Genomic DNA, 15,952 nt, shown 5'->3' on the forward strand with positions numbered 1-15,952 from the left:
GAAAGAGGAAATTTTTGAGATCTTAAAAAAAGCAAAAGAGGCAAATATTATGCATCCAGGGCCCTTTCATGATGGCCGAGTCTCGCTTTTCACCTTAACTGGTCATCATGAAAAGGTCAGGGTATAACTGCCAGTTTTTCGCTGCGTAAGAGAGTCAACTTCCCTGGAGAGTTTTCATTTGCATCTAAATAGGTTTATACCAAGTGTGTGTGCTCGGTAATGTTGCACGAAATTATAAATAATTACGCAATCTACGTTACCACGTAACGGAGATCCTGTCACAAATGTCTGCTACAAATTACGTTATTACGCAACCTTCTTTGTTGGTATACATTCTATGCACACAAACTATCGTTAAATAGCTTTTATCTCTTTGTATTCTCTGTGTAAATGCAATTGAAATGCGACATCTGCCCTCGGCTCTTTGCCCACTTTGCCGTTTTTCAAAGTCGGGCAATAGCAGAAAACAATGTTGGTGGTGTGACGGAATAACCGTCCTTTCATAACTATTGCTACGACCATAAACCGAGTATGAAAGTATGGCGGTGACGCTGCTAAGCTGTTAAAGTGATATCAGACTGCACAAAGCCCACGACAAATATCGCTTTTGCGTCTCATGCGAAAGTAGATCACGCACGACATCGACAAACTTACGATTCTCGACACAATGATGTCAGCTTGAAAACAAAGCCTTTATATCGAAACGCCAAAACAAGATTCTGACGTGCTGCTGTGCTTTGTGTTGCGTGTTAAGTTGTTTAGCCTATTTTTCTTCGTTTTATTTTTTAATTAGTCTCAAAGCTGTAACTTTTTAATCACTACATAAAATGATGTTCTTACAGCGAATAACCCCTTAAAGGGAGCGCGTTCGTGGTTCCGTTCCGACGACAATCATTGGTTACAAGGTAGAGGCAGCATTCGAGGCAGATGCTTTAGCCTACAAGCCATAGTACCAGTCTCATTAGATTTGAGCAGATATAAGCAATTTGGAGCTGAACTCTACAAAGTAATTAGCGATGATAAAAACCTACTTATAACGCTTGGGCAGAAAAGTGACGCTGAAAATATTGACACAAAACCAATTTCTGTCTTACAACAAATTTTATTTCCACAAAACTCACTCTGGATATTTCAAATCACAAAAATCAGCAAATCTAAAATATTACAGCAAATTCACCATTTAACATAATGCAGTGAATATTTATTTGAATAAACATGTCTAACAATTATAATTATGACATCACTATTAGTTTATGTACAAATATTAATCAATTTTATCAATAAATAAGTAAATCTGTAGATGGCGCATCGGGTTGAGCGATCGCTCGATGTCGCAGAGGCCCGAGGTTCGAATCCCGGCGACGACGCAATTTCTTTTATAAAAGTGAATCGATGAGTGGAAGGAATTTTTATAAAAATTAAGTAAATAATGTATTTCTGTTTAAAAATGAAACCTACTTACCATTATTACGTCAGGAGTGCTTGCGCGGAGTGAGTATGGCGAGATTACGAGAGTCGTCATCCCAACCAAGAACAACTCGCAACCGCTATAAATTAAAAATTTGGTTAAAAATTAAATTTCTGTGCAAAGTTCAAGTTGACACAAACATGACAAGATATAAAGAATACCGAGCCATGAAGCTGGTCAAGGGCGAGTTGAATTTTTTGTTTCTCGCTCGAATTTGCGTCTCTTCTTCCATCTCCGAAGCAACCAGACATGCCCAGATCTTCTTCAATTTTAGCAAAAAATTCTGGTCCTGGAATGTCTTTGATTATGTTGCGTCTGATGTACAACTCTTTTACCTGCAGATGAAATGTTTGTAAACTACAACCTGGTGTATTGATGAAGCTAATATATAACTACATACAAGTTAATATTACCATTAATTGGTTAATAACTAACTAGCACCATGTGGTCAGATTTAGGCCTAGCCCACTGGTCCGACACAAATTCTTTGTTTTTGAATTAAATAGAAATAATTTTGAGCGACCAATTAAAACCGGTATCGAGTATTAGTTGAAGAAACAAATCCTGATAATAAGTTTGCAAAAATATTTTCAATTTTAATGAAATTGAAACTTTTCTGTTGACCCAAAATTAACCGGTACATTCCAGGCTAAAACTGATCCAACAAAATTTTGTCATTTTTTCATTAAAAAGAAGGAATTTTGAGCGACCAAGTTTATCGCAGATTCCACATTCCTTGTAGATTCAAGTAATCACTAAACCGTCGCAAAATTATTCTGCAATTTTATATAAATTAGCACAAAATATCCGACCTACACTGCCCAGTAATCTCAACAAACTGCCTTGAAAAATATCTTCGTACTAGCCATTATGACGTCATAGGGACAAATGTAAACAATTCATTATGACGTCATATGCTGTTGTAAGCAAACGATAAAAAGTTGAATAAATCGTCAAACCTTTCCAGGCATCTCAGAGATCGCCGAAATTAATCTTTCCACATCACCAGGGGAGAAGCATCTGTCCAGATCAAGCAACTTTAACTCCTTTTGTTGTTTCCTTAAAACGTCACAAAAGATCGCGGCCTCCGATGATGTCAATTTCAATGCATGAAGATACAGCTTTGTTGGAAAGCGCTGTGACGCCATATTGAAGAGTTCCATGTCGCTGGATTCATTTAATTCGCATAAAAGCGAAACATATCTGCGTGCGTCGACACCTAAACAAACATAATAGTTAATTATTTACCGGTTGTAGTTCGCCGGGTTATAGAAATAAATTTAAGACGGAAATTTTTCATGTTTAGGCGACAAAGTCAAGTTGAAAGCGAAAACTTACTTTTCTTTAAATTATCTGTTTGGGACGAATTAAAAAAAAGAAGCAGGCATTTTAAACTGAAGATAAACTTAATACAACAACCAGAATTAATCTAGATGACATGTGGCCTATTTAGCCGGCAAATATTTCAACAGAATTACCGGCAGCCTACTAAGCTAGGCTCTGTACACTAGCACTGGCGATACGTTTGCAATAGACATGTAAATTACAAAACTTACCTTTACTTGGCCTAGTAGGCTGCTGTACTAATCTACCAGTGTTTATGTGGAAATATTTCCCGGCTAAATAGGCTACATGTCATTTCAATCAATTTTCACAAAATATTATCACACAAATATTTTCACAGCATCACCAGTCTGCCAGCAGCCTTACTGTACTAGGCCAAGTAAAGGTAAGTTTTGAAATTCAACATAAATGTGTGTTCTGCTGCACATAATGCATGTCTATGGCAAATAATACATAACATGCACATGCAGTTTATTCATTTATTTGCAGATTTAGGACAAAGTCAGAAAATAAACTTACCTGACCAATCGCTGAGCTGCAGTTTCTCAAATCGTACCAGCTGTGACTTTAGTGCTTCTATCCAAATCCTCCTCTTCTCAGCAATATCTGGAAATAAATTATTATCAAGCTTAATACTGACAGGTGACAAATATAGTCTAGGCCTAGACGAAATAGCTTGCAATAAAATGTAGGCTAGTATACAGTGAGTTGTACTAATTTTAAATATCGCACATTTTTTGCATATAGCCTACTTGCTGTATACATACTACCAAATTTTCATTTTTCTGACTGACTGGCTGCTCATAAAACAGACAACTATTTTATGTTTTTGATGCTGATTAGTGATTACTAAAGTTTGAAAACACTATTTTCATCAAATTTAATAAAGAGTAGTCTTCGAATTAGGCACAGTATATATATTGCTAAAAACAAAAAAATGGGTTGCAGTAATATTTTTAAACTGCATGTTAAGAGCAGTTGTTAGAGGATCTTTTATTTTATAACGGTTATATATAACAAATACAACACATTGTTCTAAATAACAAGCAAACTGTGCATGAAATTACATGGATCACGAACTGTCAGAGGTGGGCAGTCAGTACTTTGAAAGTACCGTCTGTAACGGTATCGGTACAGTACTTGGCAATAAAGGTTCCAACGGTTCCGGAATTGGTAATATTTCAAAATAGTAGTCAGGTACTTTGCCAGTACTCGGTACCGAACTACTTTTCGTACAGTGGATCATGTTACAAGTGCAACTTTTGCTGATATTATGGCCCCGCTAAAGGTCAAAAATATGTGAACTGACTCTATGCGACTTTATTAGACATTCGTAGATTAAAAAAGAGCAAAAAGCACTAAAATTGAAATCAAGTTTCACTCAAAATGAAATTTAAAAAAACAAACTTCTGAAAACCTTGAAATAATCATTTTAGAAGTTTCAAGCACTGGGACCGACTTATAATTCTCGAAAAAAGTAATTCAGTACAAGGATTCGGCACTGTTCTCTAAAAGAACCGATGATATGGGTACTGAATAAATTACTGCGATACAATAATTTGGTACTATAGTACTGCTGTACGCTGTACTGCCCACCTTTGCAAACTGTACTAAGTCTTGCTCAATAACCGATGTTTGATTGGTGTGGAATCATCTCTGAGGCCGTGTAAAAACTATCTTCTAATACCATATTAACAAAGAGAATTGAGCGAAATTATTACACTGCATGTTAATGCAGTAGACTTTGCTTATTATGACTCTCTTTGGACCAAACCATTTTGGTCACAACATCGGAATAGTCACAACAACCGAAGCTGCAAGCCTGATACAGCGCCATACACCAAGCAGTATCGACACAGTCAGAAACAAATTGACTAAACTTTCTAAAATTTCATACATTTCTTACATGATGCGAAAGAAAACTCACATGGCACAGTCATTCCTGTCTCATTGCATAATTGACAAAGAAACATTGGGGGAATAAAATTGAAAAAGCGGTCGTAATACTCAAACACAGGTCATAGTAAACAGAGACATTTGTATGGCAAAATTTGGGACTATATCAACATGGTCATATAAAGCGGGTGGTCATATTAAAGCTGACTTTTGTTATTAAAGGTGATTAAAGCTGGTCATATTAAAGTGTTAGCCTAAACCATATTTCAGCTATATGAATTTCTGTTCGCCGAGACACTAAACAGAAACAGGTTTTGCTTGCTTTCGTAGTAGTACTGTAATTGCTTTTGTAATAATAAGGAGAGGAGTACTGAATCAGTTTATGAGTATCAAAACCAAATTTTTGAAAAAAACGATCGAAACATTGCGACCAAACCATGTATTATAGTATTATACAGATGACTGTAACAGTGCGTATACTCCAAATTAGTTTATTCTAATTTTCTGCTAGTATGTTTAAGTGTGATTTTCAGTGTCAAAATACTTGTATATAGCAAAATGGCAATATAAATGATTTCCTGCTGTGACACAAAAACTTGTAAATTAGTATTTAGTTTGCAATGCTTTTTCTCTATTTTAAATTTGATGAAATTTATATTCTTAGAATGACATCTCCTGTGCAAAACAGCTATTGAAGTATTCCTGAACTCAACCTCAGAGACATGCGCAACAAACACGATGTCTATAGTAAGGAGCAACCATACCACGAATATCACATGCATTTGTGTGACGTGAAGACCACCTTGTGCTGTTAGAAAATTGCTATCAAACTGCAACAGACCTGATTGAACTGTGTGTCAAACCAAAACTGATGAAAATCAATGAAAAGCCTTGTTTAAGTACCGGCTTATAACAGCAGTTACAATGCTGAAACTGATCAATAGTCAACCACTGACTCTTTCTCCAGTAACAACTACAGAGTGATCACATGATTTGGCAATGGACATTGTTTATATTACTGTAACAATGTTCATCATTACCCTTTAAAACAGAGTAAACATTGTATACTTGGCAGCATTTGCCACAATGAGACACTGACAAAAGAAACATTTCATACTACAAATATATGTATATTTATTGTCAGTGCTGGTCTTAGGCCATTGCCAGTGATTTAACCAACTTGGGCTCCATGCTGCTTAGTACCAAAACAGAAATAGCATTTCTTTGCGCAAATCACAGTGCTCTCAATTTGTTGTCGAAGTGTTATTATCAATGTTAATATTTATCTTTTTCTCGAAAGAGAATGTGAACTTGCTGAAAACGTATCACAAAGCAAAGCTTTGATGAGAGCTGATTTGCACAGAGTTTATATTTGGTTAACGTTGTTATGAATATTATTCCATTAAGTTATTTAAAGTTAAGTTATATTATTCCATTAAGTTATTGGCAAAAAATTCCCACCATCAGTTCTTGCATTGGGTTCGTGCTTAGTAAGGCCTGTCCTGTATACTGCACAGCACAAAAATGACAATTTATGGACTGACTGTGTTGAATGACGTTGATATGACAATGCACAAATTACAGTTAATTCCACGGCACTTACAAACAATGCACGAAAATAAATGTACCCAATAGTGAGCTTTATACCACCCAAATAGATTTGTGTAATTCCATTGATTCAAGTAATGTACAAAATGTTGTATCAATGTTTGTGTAGCAATTGTAATAAAGTAAAAGCTCATTAACTTGATGAACTTGATTTCATTTGCATGAAAATTCAAACAATTTAAGGCAACTTAAATTAATAAAATGCATGTAAACTACTAACAGTAACTGAAGTGTACCTTTGTTTCCCAGAGCATAATTAGTACTAATTATCTCAACACCTGAGGTTGTCTAACTCAATGCCTTTTCAACTCAAGATATGATTTTAACTTTAGCGTATCACATTTAATAACTTCAGCTGAAGGTTATACTCAAAATATGCAACAACAAATGGAAACAAGTGTTATGTGAGCAATTTAAGAAACTAAACTAAGTGAGACAAAAGCAGTTCTAGAGCTCCACAAGGCTAGTGTACTAAGCCAAGCATATCAGACTTAAACAGATATAGCAGTAGCACAGCAACAAACATGAGTGCTACATCTAATAACATCATCGGGCTGTGTAATAGGCTACTTCTATCCATTCTTACTGTTATCTGATAAAACTTATCACATCTATAATTTACAAAAAAGAGTCTTTGTAAAAGATGATGAATGAATGCAACTATTATACCCCAGCCATGTGTTTATGGTTATTTGCAGCCAATTTTACCAGCCTATTATAACTGGAAGTAGGTTGATTGGTCCTTTTACTTTGTGCTAATAGGTTAACCACTTTTCGATGTTATTATTATGCAATTGTGTTTAAGTTCTTGGACCTAAGACAACAATGTCCATAAAAATCATCAAAGCTTTGGTAAAATATGAACAGAGCTTTCACATTGGAACATTTCTGAAAGCAGTAACCTAGGAAATTTAGCTTGAACGTCATAACATTTATTATATGCAAGTTTTGCAGTTTGTTAGCCAGTACAGTGTGCTAAAATATACAGTAGCTTAAAATGTGGGCAAAGACAAAGCAAAAATGATTAAAAAGGATTTTGATTGTAGCTCTGTAGTTGCAACTGATATGAAAGTATATTTACCGGTAGCCTTACATAGGCTAACTACACAAACTACTCAGAAAAATATTCATATTTCGTTTTACATCCTACCAGATTCTTCACTATGTTTTGATACACTGAAACATGCCCTAAACTTCGGCAACTTTTCTTGGAATATTACTAAGTTTTAGTCAGACATAAAACGTAAGTTTTTTACACATATGCTTATTAGTTATTACTGGTACTTTACCACAAGTTTCGGCTTTAGCATTACCCTTGTCCTGTGGTGATGATGGGATTATTCAGACGCCATGTAACCTCCATACATCATTAACAGTGATAGTGTCCATCTTAACTGCGCAACGTTTACTTTTAGAGTATAACTAAAATTTAAACAGCTGTGCAAGTAGCAGTTACAGTTAACTTCATCAATTGCAGGTCTGGATCAGTTTGATACAAAATGAAAACAATGAATCGATCACGTGACTTTGTTGTTATTTTGATTATTTTCATCGTAACCATTAGAGACGATGTTTCCATCAAACCTTTGGATGTTTTAATAAATCTTTTGCTATGTGCTCTGTAATACTTTGGGATTGATTTGCAATGAAAATTAAATTATTAAAATGAGCCCTTATTTTGTATTTGGTACCAATTGAAATAAAAAAATTTTCTTTGCCATTATATTATTGTGATCTACGTTTTAGCCTTGGAGGCCACATTCGACTGTTTTATTTGTGGTAAATATCATCGTAATTGTTTATGTCTTTGCGACCACTTACCTGAGTAGAATTTTTGGTCACTTATATTTAAGGCATAAAATAAAATGAAAAAGATGTGATTAAATGGATACGTTATTGTAGTATTATTGTGGAATTAGAAGATACGGGGTTGTCAATAAAATGAACATGATATTGACAAAGCTTGTCAAGTTGGGGAAAGTGCAATAATATCATGACCCTTGCGACGGAATACTTCATCACCGATAGATACGAAACTCATCCAAATTTGTCAGAAAAACACAACCTATAGCTTTTTAACGATGAACATAAACGTAACTCAAAATAAATAAAACTTGCAATCGTACCTTACAAATTCTTCTGCAAAGTCCTATACAATTTGGTAATGCTCTAGATAACTTAGCAAGTTTCTGGTACCGTTGGGTGTTGGTACTTTTGAAAACTGTATCAAATTACTTTACAAAAGCATTTGCAAAATACTGTAACAAGAACAAAATGGTACAAACCGGATGATGAGGATGCCTTCATATATTCCTGCTGTTCTGTAGACCTATGTGAAAGTAAGGCTGATGACTGATGTTCTGGAGATGATATCTTCTCCTCTGCTGGCTTTTGTGTTAGTGAAATCTGCTCCTCTACCTGATCATCTTGTCTGAATAAGTCATAATTGCTTTTGTCTCTTTCATGTCTAATATGAGCTCATTTATGGAACAGCAAAAGCTTTTTAAACTTCACCTGTTTAAGCAGCAAAAACAACGAGATAACAAGAGTGAGCGTTCTCGCTGATCGTGCCCAGTTGCGGCAATATTGCTCATGCTGGAATCTGAAGAAAAGTTGATATTTTACAATTTTCATGTTTGAATAAGCTTAATAGTAAATCACAACCTAAAATGCACATTGCTAGTATCCTGAAAATACCTTTCATCATATCTATGAGCAGACCGCAAACAAATCTCCTAATAACAGACCACTTCTCCTCGAAAAATAGCTCGTTTGAAACAAGGTGTTTAAACTTATCCATGGGCAGCTCATTAACGATGAACTTTGCGGTGAAAAACTCCTGATACAGTTGGTGGGCGAAGTAATACTTCACGTGGCCATCAAACACGCGGCTGACTGCCGCAAAATGGGCGTAAATGCCGACGACGATATCTTGTATCTCGTCTGGTTCAAGACCAACTGCTCTGAGGTCGTCACGTGTGATGACAACTGTAGACCTCATAGTGGCTTTGAAGGCCACTTCACTGAGCTGCAACACAATACAAGTAATAATATGGTCTCGTACATTACCACTATTTTAGGCAAAGAGAAACATGTTCAGTTCTCTCACCTGCTTTACTAATAAATTGATGTCTTGGTGTTTTGCATTGTCACTGCATCTGAGGTTCTCCAAAACTGTGGCAAAAACCCGTGTTGTGGTGCTGATTTTTCCAATTTGTGTTGTAGGAGCCAAACCTGCTGCTATAACTAACTGAAGCAACAGCGGGTTGAAACAAAGTGCAAAAACAATTTTAGCATTTCGGGAAAGATCATTCCAAAGCTTGTCGGCAGAAGCACCAGCATAAAAATAAAACAGTTTCTTCATACCTTCTAGGGGCAGATCACCAAGTAAGATTGTAGAGTCTGGACGTAGTGGAGCAGGAAGCTTGATGACACTGTGGGGTCTGGAGGTAAAGACGAGCTTAATGTCTGGAAGGAATTGTTTATTGCATAAGTTGGCAATGAGGTCTGGTACACTTTGGGGAGTATCATAGTCCACTTTGGGTACTTTGTCTTTAAATGACCACTCCGCCTGATCCAGACCATCAAAGAGTAGAAGACAACTTTTCTGATTTTTTTTGATCCACTCCCATGCATCCTCTCGAGTGCTGTCGTCTAAATCCGGATAAATGTTATCCATAATTAGCTTCCGGAAACTGACCTCTTTGCCAACTGGCATCTCCATAAATTTGTAATAAAGACATTTGTATTTTTCTGTTTTGGCTAATCTTTTGGACAAAGTCGTCTTTCCGGATCCGGGGTAACCTATGAATGCTGTAAAGCGATTGTTGGACTTCAGCAATTCTTCAAATTCAATGTCCTCATCCCGCTTAAGTGTATCAGGTTCACCAGTTGAAGCGGCAAAAGTTTCATGTTCTGGAACTGCCTGTCCGCAGAAATAAGATACTTTAGTGTACTTTGGATGGACAACTGGAATATCTTCTACTGAGACGTCGATTCCAGCTTGGAGACGGATGTCATCTTCACGGCGTTTATTTTGCTCTTGCAAAACCTTTCCAATGGCTTCCTCTCGCTTTCCGAGTTTTCGATGGTCTGATAAGAATACAGACCTTTAAAGCATGAATATTTAAAAAGGAAACTGCATAAGGTTATATATATATTTATAAATCGTGACAGTTGCAAAACGCACTTGTAGTTTCCTCAGCAACTACGGCATATAAAACATACATTAATGGTCCATTAAATACATCATTGTGTATACTAACCTGCTTTATTTGTATCCAAACATTTCGTGAGTTGCTGTTGTTCATTGGGATGATCTATGGAACAGTTAAAAAATAGTTATGTATCGTTGAAAGGAAAACTGTTCTTAGGAGATATTTTGGTTTTGGTTCCAAACCCAAATAAATACAAGCCATAACAGTGCCAAAATGCAAAAGCCTTGACTAAAAGTTTAAATCGATCCATATATAATCGGTGTTATGCACAGCTGCACTCTGTTATAAAACGATAGTATGATAATAATAACAGCAGTTTGCTTTTAACAAAAATTTGGTTTAGCAAATAAAAGTTGTGATGAAAAATCGAACACGCTATAATTACAAAATGTGTCAGCAGTTTTGTAAAATTTCCAATTAATATTTCTGGAGGTAGCAGCAGATAAAAGCATAAAAACTAACAGTAAGTAAAATAAAAAGAACTAATAACTAATAACAACAACTTCAGTTATTTTTTTAATGATAAAATGTTGTGATAACTACTTTTTCAACTTATGAGTTAAATTACCTATTTCTTGGATAAGCTTTTCAAAGTTATTCTCAAATGATTCTTTGCTAAAATCGTAGTAGAGTTTTCCCGACACCAAAAGAGCTTTTGATAAAGATTGTAAAAATATAAATGTTAATTTGTGGTGAAAGTTGGTGATAAAAATTAATTCAGTAAAGAATATCCAAAGGTAAAAATAGAAAAAAAACATAAACTTACATAAATGATTAGTTAAAGCAAGAGCAGAATATAAGAACTCTTAAAGTTAACATTGATTTATCGCCACAAACTTTCGTTTACTTGAGTTTGCGTCTTCTGGTGTAACAATTATGATTAATAATGAAAATAACAATACTAAATATAATGTTACCATTCAAACCTTAAGCAACATCCCATTTTGTGACGTAGAAATCAATTTAAAAAAATCAACGAGTCATAGGCATAAAAATGCGTTGAAAACAACCAAGCACAAATGAAAAGTATAATAAAAATGCATACCTGTCCAGCCATCCATTTTATAATTGTCTTGGGTGATAATGGGTATTATACGTTTTCTCTTGTCAGCGGCAAGTTTGACTTCCCTTTTGCAGTTTTCACTGAGTTTATAATTTTCGGACAGAAACATGAGGACCAAGTAAGCGTTGTCAACGGCTTCATACATTCTGTCATAAATGTCTCCTCTGATCTCGTCTTTATCAATCCACACTTTGTAACCAGCGGCAGAGAGTTCATCGGATATCTGCAAAAGTGCGAGAAAATTAAACTAGACTGTTAAGTTATGTTTGTGAGTAGCTAATTTGCAACTCTTCTACTTTCGTAATCTTTCTAAAACCAACAAGCGGTTTCGGTTATTAGTAATTTGCAAAATAAATCTAAGACGAAAACAGAACAGCGCATTTTATAAATTCCACATCATCTAAATGATGTTTTTGCTGATATTTACGATATGTGTATGAAATAAAAGTTTCTTTCTGACCATAGCACAAATTTTTAAATTAAGATACAGCGAAAGTGAAGAACGAAACTATGTATTTACCAAAAGACAAAGTTTGAATTTGGAGTTTTAAACATTTTTTGATTATTAATTCTATTAACATTTCGTGTACTTCGTTAAAACATGTATACTGAGAATATAAAATCTATTTACAAACCTTATGAGCGAGATCCTTTGAATCATTCCAGTTATAACTGATCATTATATGCTGGTTGGCTTTGTTGTCATCCTGGTGTTGACTGGTCCCAGGTCCACAAGGTGAATTTGTTGCTTGTGGATTATTAGGTTCTGAAATAAGATGTAATATTTAAGCAAAGATGCATGGGTCTTGTACCGCTGTTGGAGAAAAGAAACGCGAAGCACTTAAACAAGTAGCGACACATGTAAAATAATTCAGGAAGTGATAAGATGAAAGAAAAAAAATGTGAAACGATAATGAAAGACAATAAGCATTTTACAAGAAAACGTTGTACGGTCTTATAATGCTTACCTAAAGAGTTTATTTGTTTCTCTTTAACTTGTGTCGAATTTACATTTTTTAAATCACTGACATCCTTTTGCTTATATTCTCTGTTGTCTTGGTATTGTCTTTGATCGTGATGTTGGTATTGTCTTTCATCGTGGTGGTAAATTTTAGGAGCATAATTAATCGTGACTGTCCCTGTGTAACCACAAAAGTTAAGATTTTCATGTATAAAAAGGCATCACAATAATATGGAAACATAGTTTGATAAATGCAACTAATAGGCTTTATCCTAAGTATTTAAAAACAATTGTGTGCTTACGTATTCAGGGACACAGTTTCATAAAACTTACCAACTCTGCTTTCAGCCACTTTGCTTGTAAGCTCAATCAACCCTGGATCAATTCTACTTAAAACATTCTGAGAAGCTTCAGCATTTTCCATTGCTTGCAAGACTTGATTTTCTGCATCTGCAGGCCCTGGATTTAAAGCAAAGGAAAAACAAAACTTTTATACCAAGTAATATATTAACAGGTTTTTATGTAATTACAGCCAAGTACGAAGACTTAATCATTTCAATCTCAGATTACTCACCATGAGGCATCCCCGCTAGCATTGAAACAGCACGTGATGTTCCAGGTTGTTCATCACTTTCACCTGATGAGCTCTCTTCATTGTTACCAGGTTGTACAAGTTGAGGTTTATCTTCGGTCAATCTTTGCTCTTCTGACTTCGACATACTTCAACGTTGCAGTAATTATCTTAGCTTAGGTTTTATACCTGGTCAAAATTGTTGATGACGTGAACTTGAAATTTAAACTTTGTTAATATAACGATTAGTTCTTTAGTCTATAACTCTATATAGTTTTATTTTAGCATTTTATTTTAGTTTTTTTTGCATTTTATATTTCAGTATTTTATTTTTAGTATTTTTAGTATTTTATTAGTTTATATATATATATGATGATTATATGTGCTGCTGCTGCCAGCACGAGCACGTCTGTGCGTTGCCGACGAATTTGAGTTCCTGAGCAGGCTTGTTTATGCCGAAGTTGCTGAGTAGCCTTGTTTCTTCCGGAATTGCGGAGAAATCTTGTAACCTTCGAGGTTCCCAGAGCAGTGTCAATGCCACCAAAGTATAACTCCGAAGTAACCTCATTGCCGCTTAAGAAAAGTTCCAATCTCGTTTTGGTTAAAGTTCCGGACTATCCTCCCAAGTTAAGTTCCAGTCTCGCTTCTTCCTAAGATCTTGAGCAGCCTCCTTGGCACCTGAGTTGATTTTCAGGGCAGTCGTGTTTCTGCCGAAGTCCTTGAGCAACCTCGTCACCACCAAAGTCCTCGAAGCAGAATCGTTCACGCCGAATTTCCCAGACCAGCGTCGTTGCCGTCGGGTTAAGTTTCGAAGCAGTCTTTTTTCCGTCCGAGTTGCCGGAGAAGCCTCGTTGTTGACGGAGTTCCCGAAACAGTCTCGCTGACACCAGTGTTAAATTCTAGAGCAGTTTCTTTGCCGATGGAGTCACTGAAGCTGTTTTGTGGCTGCCGGAGTTCTTGGAGCAGCCTAGTTAACGTCTGTGTTAAATTCCGGAGAAATATCACTTCCACCAAAGTTCCCGGAGTAGACTTCCATCCGCCAGAGTTGAGTTGAGTTGAGAGTTCAATTCTAGAGCACTCTCGTTTCCGACGACTTTCCAGAGCTGTCTTTTTTTTGCCGAAACTCCTAGAACAGTGTTGGCAGCAACTCCTAGCCGATGTTGGCAGAACAGACTCTTTGCCACCGGAGTTATGAAAGCTATGAGACTGGATATTTTGCGACACGGTTTCGTGGTAACTAGTTAGACACGACCGTATTGGTGATTTGAGAAAATCAACTAAAAGCGGCATTTTTGCACTGAAAATGGGAAAGTGTCCTGGGTGAGAAAAGCCATGAGCGCCGAGCTTGTTTGCTTACGTTGATATATGGCGGGTTATCTCCTGGATACTTTATTGCGTCCTGGCACCGTATTACGCTGAGCAAACAACGCTTGCCGATAACTCGGCATTATAACTTACACTTTTCATTGCTTTTATGTTCAGTAAAAATAAGATATAAATTTTATTTTACTAGTTAATACCACATCATATTTAGCAATCAATGCATTTAAACTTTCATTTACTTTAAGTGAATTGAAAGTCATCCCTGCATTTCAATCACCGCTAGATGGGGAGATGGAGAAATGACTCAAACTTTTGAATTTGTCAGCCAAGCGCGTCGAAGTAGCAACATAGCCTGGTGTCCGTAGAAACCGTGAGTTTTGTGACTAATCTTTTATCGTGCGTTTGTTGCTGTTCCTGGATGCCATCGGTCATGATTTGAGATAAAAAGTCGAAGGCAAAGACAAGAGTATCAATGAACTTCGATTCAACACGCATCCTAAGCTACCAACAGCGTTGAGCTTTCCCACAAGCTGCAATTAGATTAAGTCCAACCTGTCCAATTGCACCATCAAAAGGCGCGGGATTTAGTTTAGATGCCAAAAGCGCTCTGCGATAGTTGTTATCTCTAGAAAATATAGGTTGAAGAAAAGAAATGGTTGAATCTTATTGTTGCTGGTGTTTTCGCAGAAGTTTGACACGATCAATCAATCATATGCCTGTTAAAACGAATACTGGGTACTTTGCTACATCGTATGGTTTGTACGCATGGTAGACGGTTTTTTGCATCTTTACAGGTTTTGTTTGCTGTGTCACGTTCCAGAGCTTTGCACTGTGCGCTGTATCCAAGAGTTCACCTTCACACGCCGCCGTGTATTTCAATTTGATCGCATAATCGCCACAAGCAGGTCTCCCGTTACACTGATGATCCTGCCAACGATGCAAGTAGTATTGTCGATGTATTGTATGTATGTATTGCAACGATGTATTGTCATCATGCCGAGCTTTTGCCAACCATGCAAGCTCTTATTTTCTACCCACAATGCAATACCGCAGTCAAGCTGCTACACGACCAAGGACTGCATCACACGGCATCTGAATCGATTATTTTTAGTTCATAGATTTATGGCGATTGTGTTAACTCGAAAGTTTACTAGATCAATGGATCGATGCCGAAAGCATCCCGACTGGAAACACAGGACAGAGACGGCAATAGTCTGGCCGGAGTCACTGACACACTCGCAACTGCGTTCGCTGCCAGAGCTCCCAACTCATGACGTCGCTGAGTGCTTTGACAAGTTATTGCGTCTAATTACACAGAGCTTCGAGGAGCGCACAGACAACACAGACATGTTAACATCAGATTTATCGCTCGTCGACTTTAAACCTTCCCAGCTTATGCGGTGATATTTGTGCGTCATTGGTGAGAAAACCTCACGGCTACAGCTGAGGGAAAGGTTAAAGCTCGATTTATTGAAAAGTTGACGTCGCACTTTTCAACTCG

At 36.5% G+C, this 15,952-nt stretch overlaps 2 protein-coding genes across 2 annotated transcripts in view; both read right to left on the reverse strand.

The window, feature by feature from the left end:
• LOC143452376 (5-oxoprolinase-like) overlaps positions 1-15,952 on the reverse strand; it is a 109,816-nt gene that overhangs the window by 15,622 nt on the left and 78,242 nt on the right. The gene's annotated exons all lie outside the window — the stretch shown is intronic.
• On the reverse strand, positions 1,473-13,309 carry LOC143451778 (uncharacterized). The gene is made up of 15 exons (XM_076952504.1): positions 13,132-13,309; positions 12,891-13,016; positions 12,565-12,735; positions 12,232-12,362; positions 11,579-11,819; positions 11,102-11,185; positions 10,582-10,635; positions 9,426-10,408; positions 9,014-9,344; positions 8,831-8,918; positions 8,602-8,747; positions 3,332-3,418; positions 2,428-2,687; positions 1,630-1,803; positions 1,473-1,547 (listed from the first exon to the last, which is right to left on the reverse strand). Exons 1-15 carry the CDS (start codon positions 13,274-13,276, stop codon positions 1,473-1,475), a joined length of 3,096 nt encoding a protein of 1,031 aa, XP_076808619.1. The 5' UTR covers positions 13,277-13,309.

This window comes from Clavelina lepadiformis, chromosome 4 (genome assembly GCF_947623445.1).
Source record: "Clavelina lepadiformis chromosome 4, kaClaLepa1.1, whole genome shotgun sequence".
In the NCBI taxonomy this organism is placed as follows: domain Eukaryota; kingdom Metazoa; phylum Chordata; class Ascidiacea; order Aplousobranchia; family Clavelinidae; genus Clavelina; species Clavelina lepadiformis.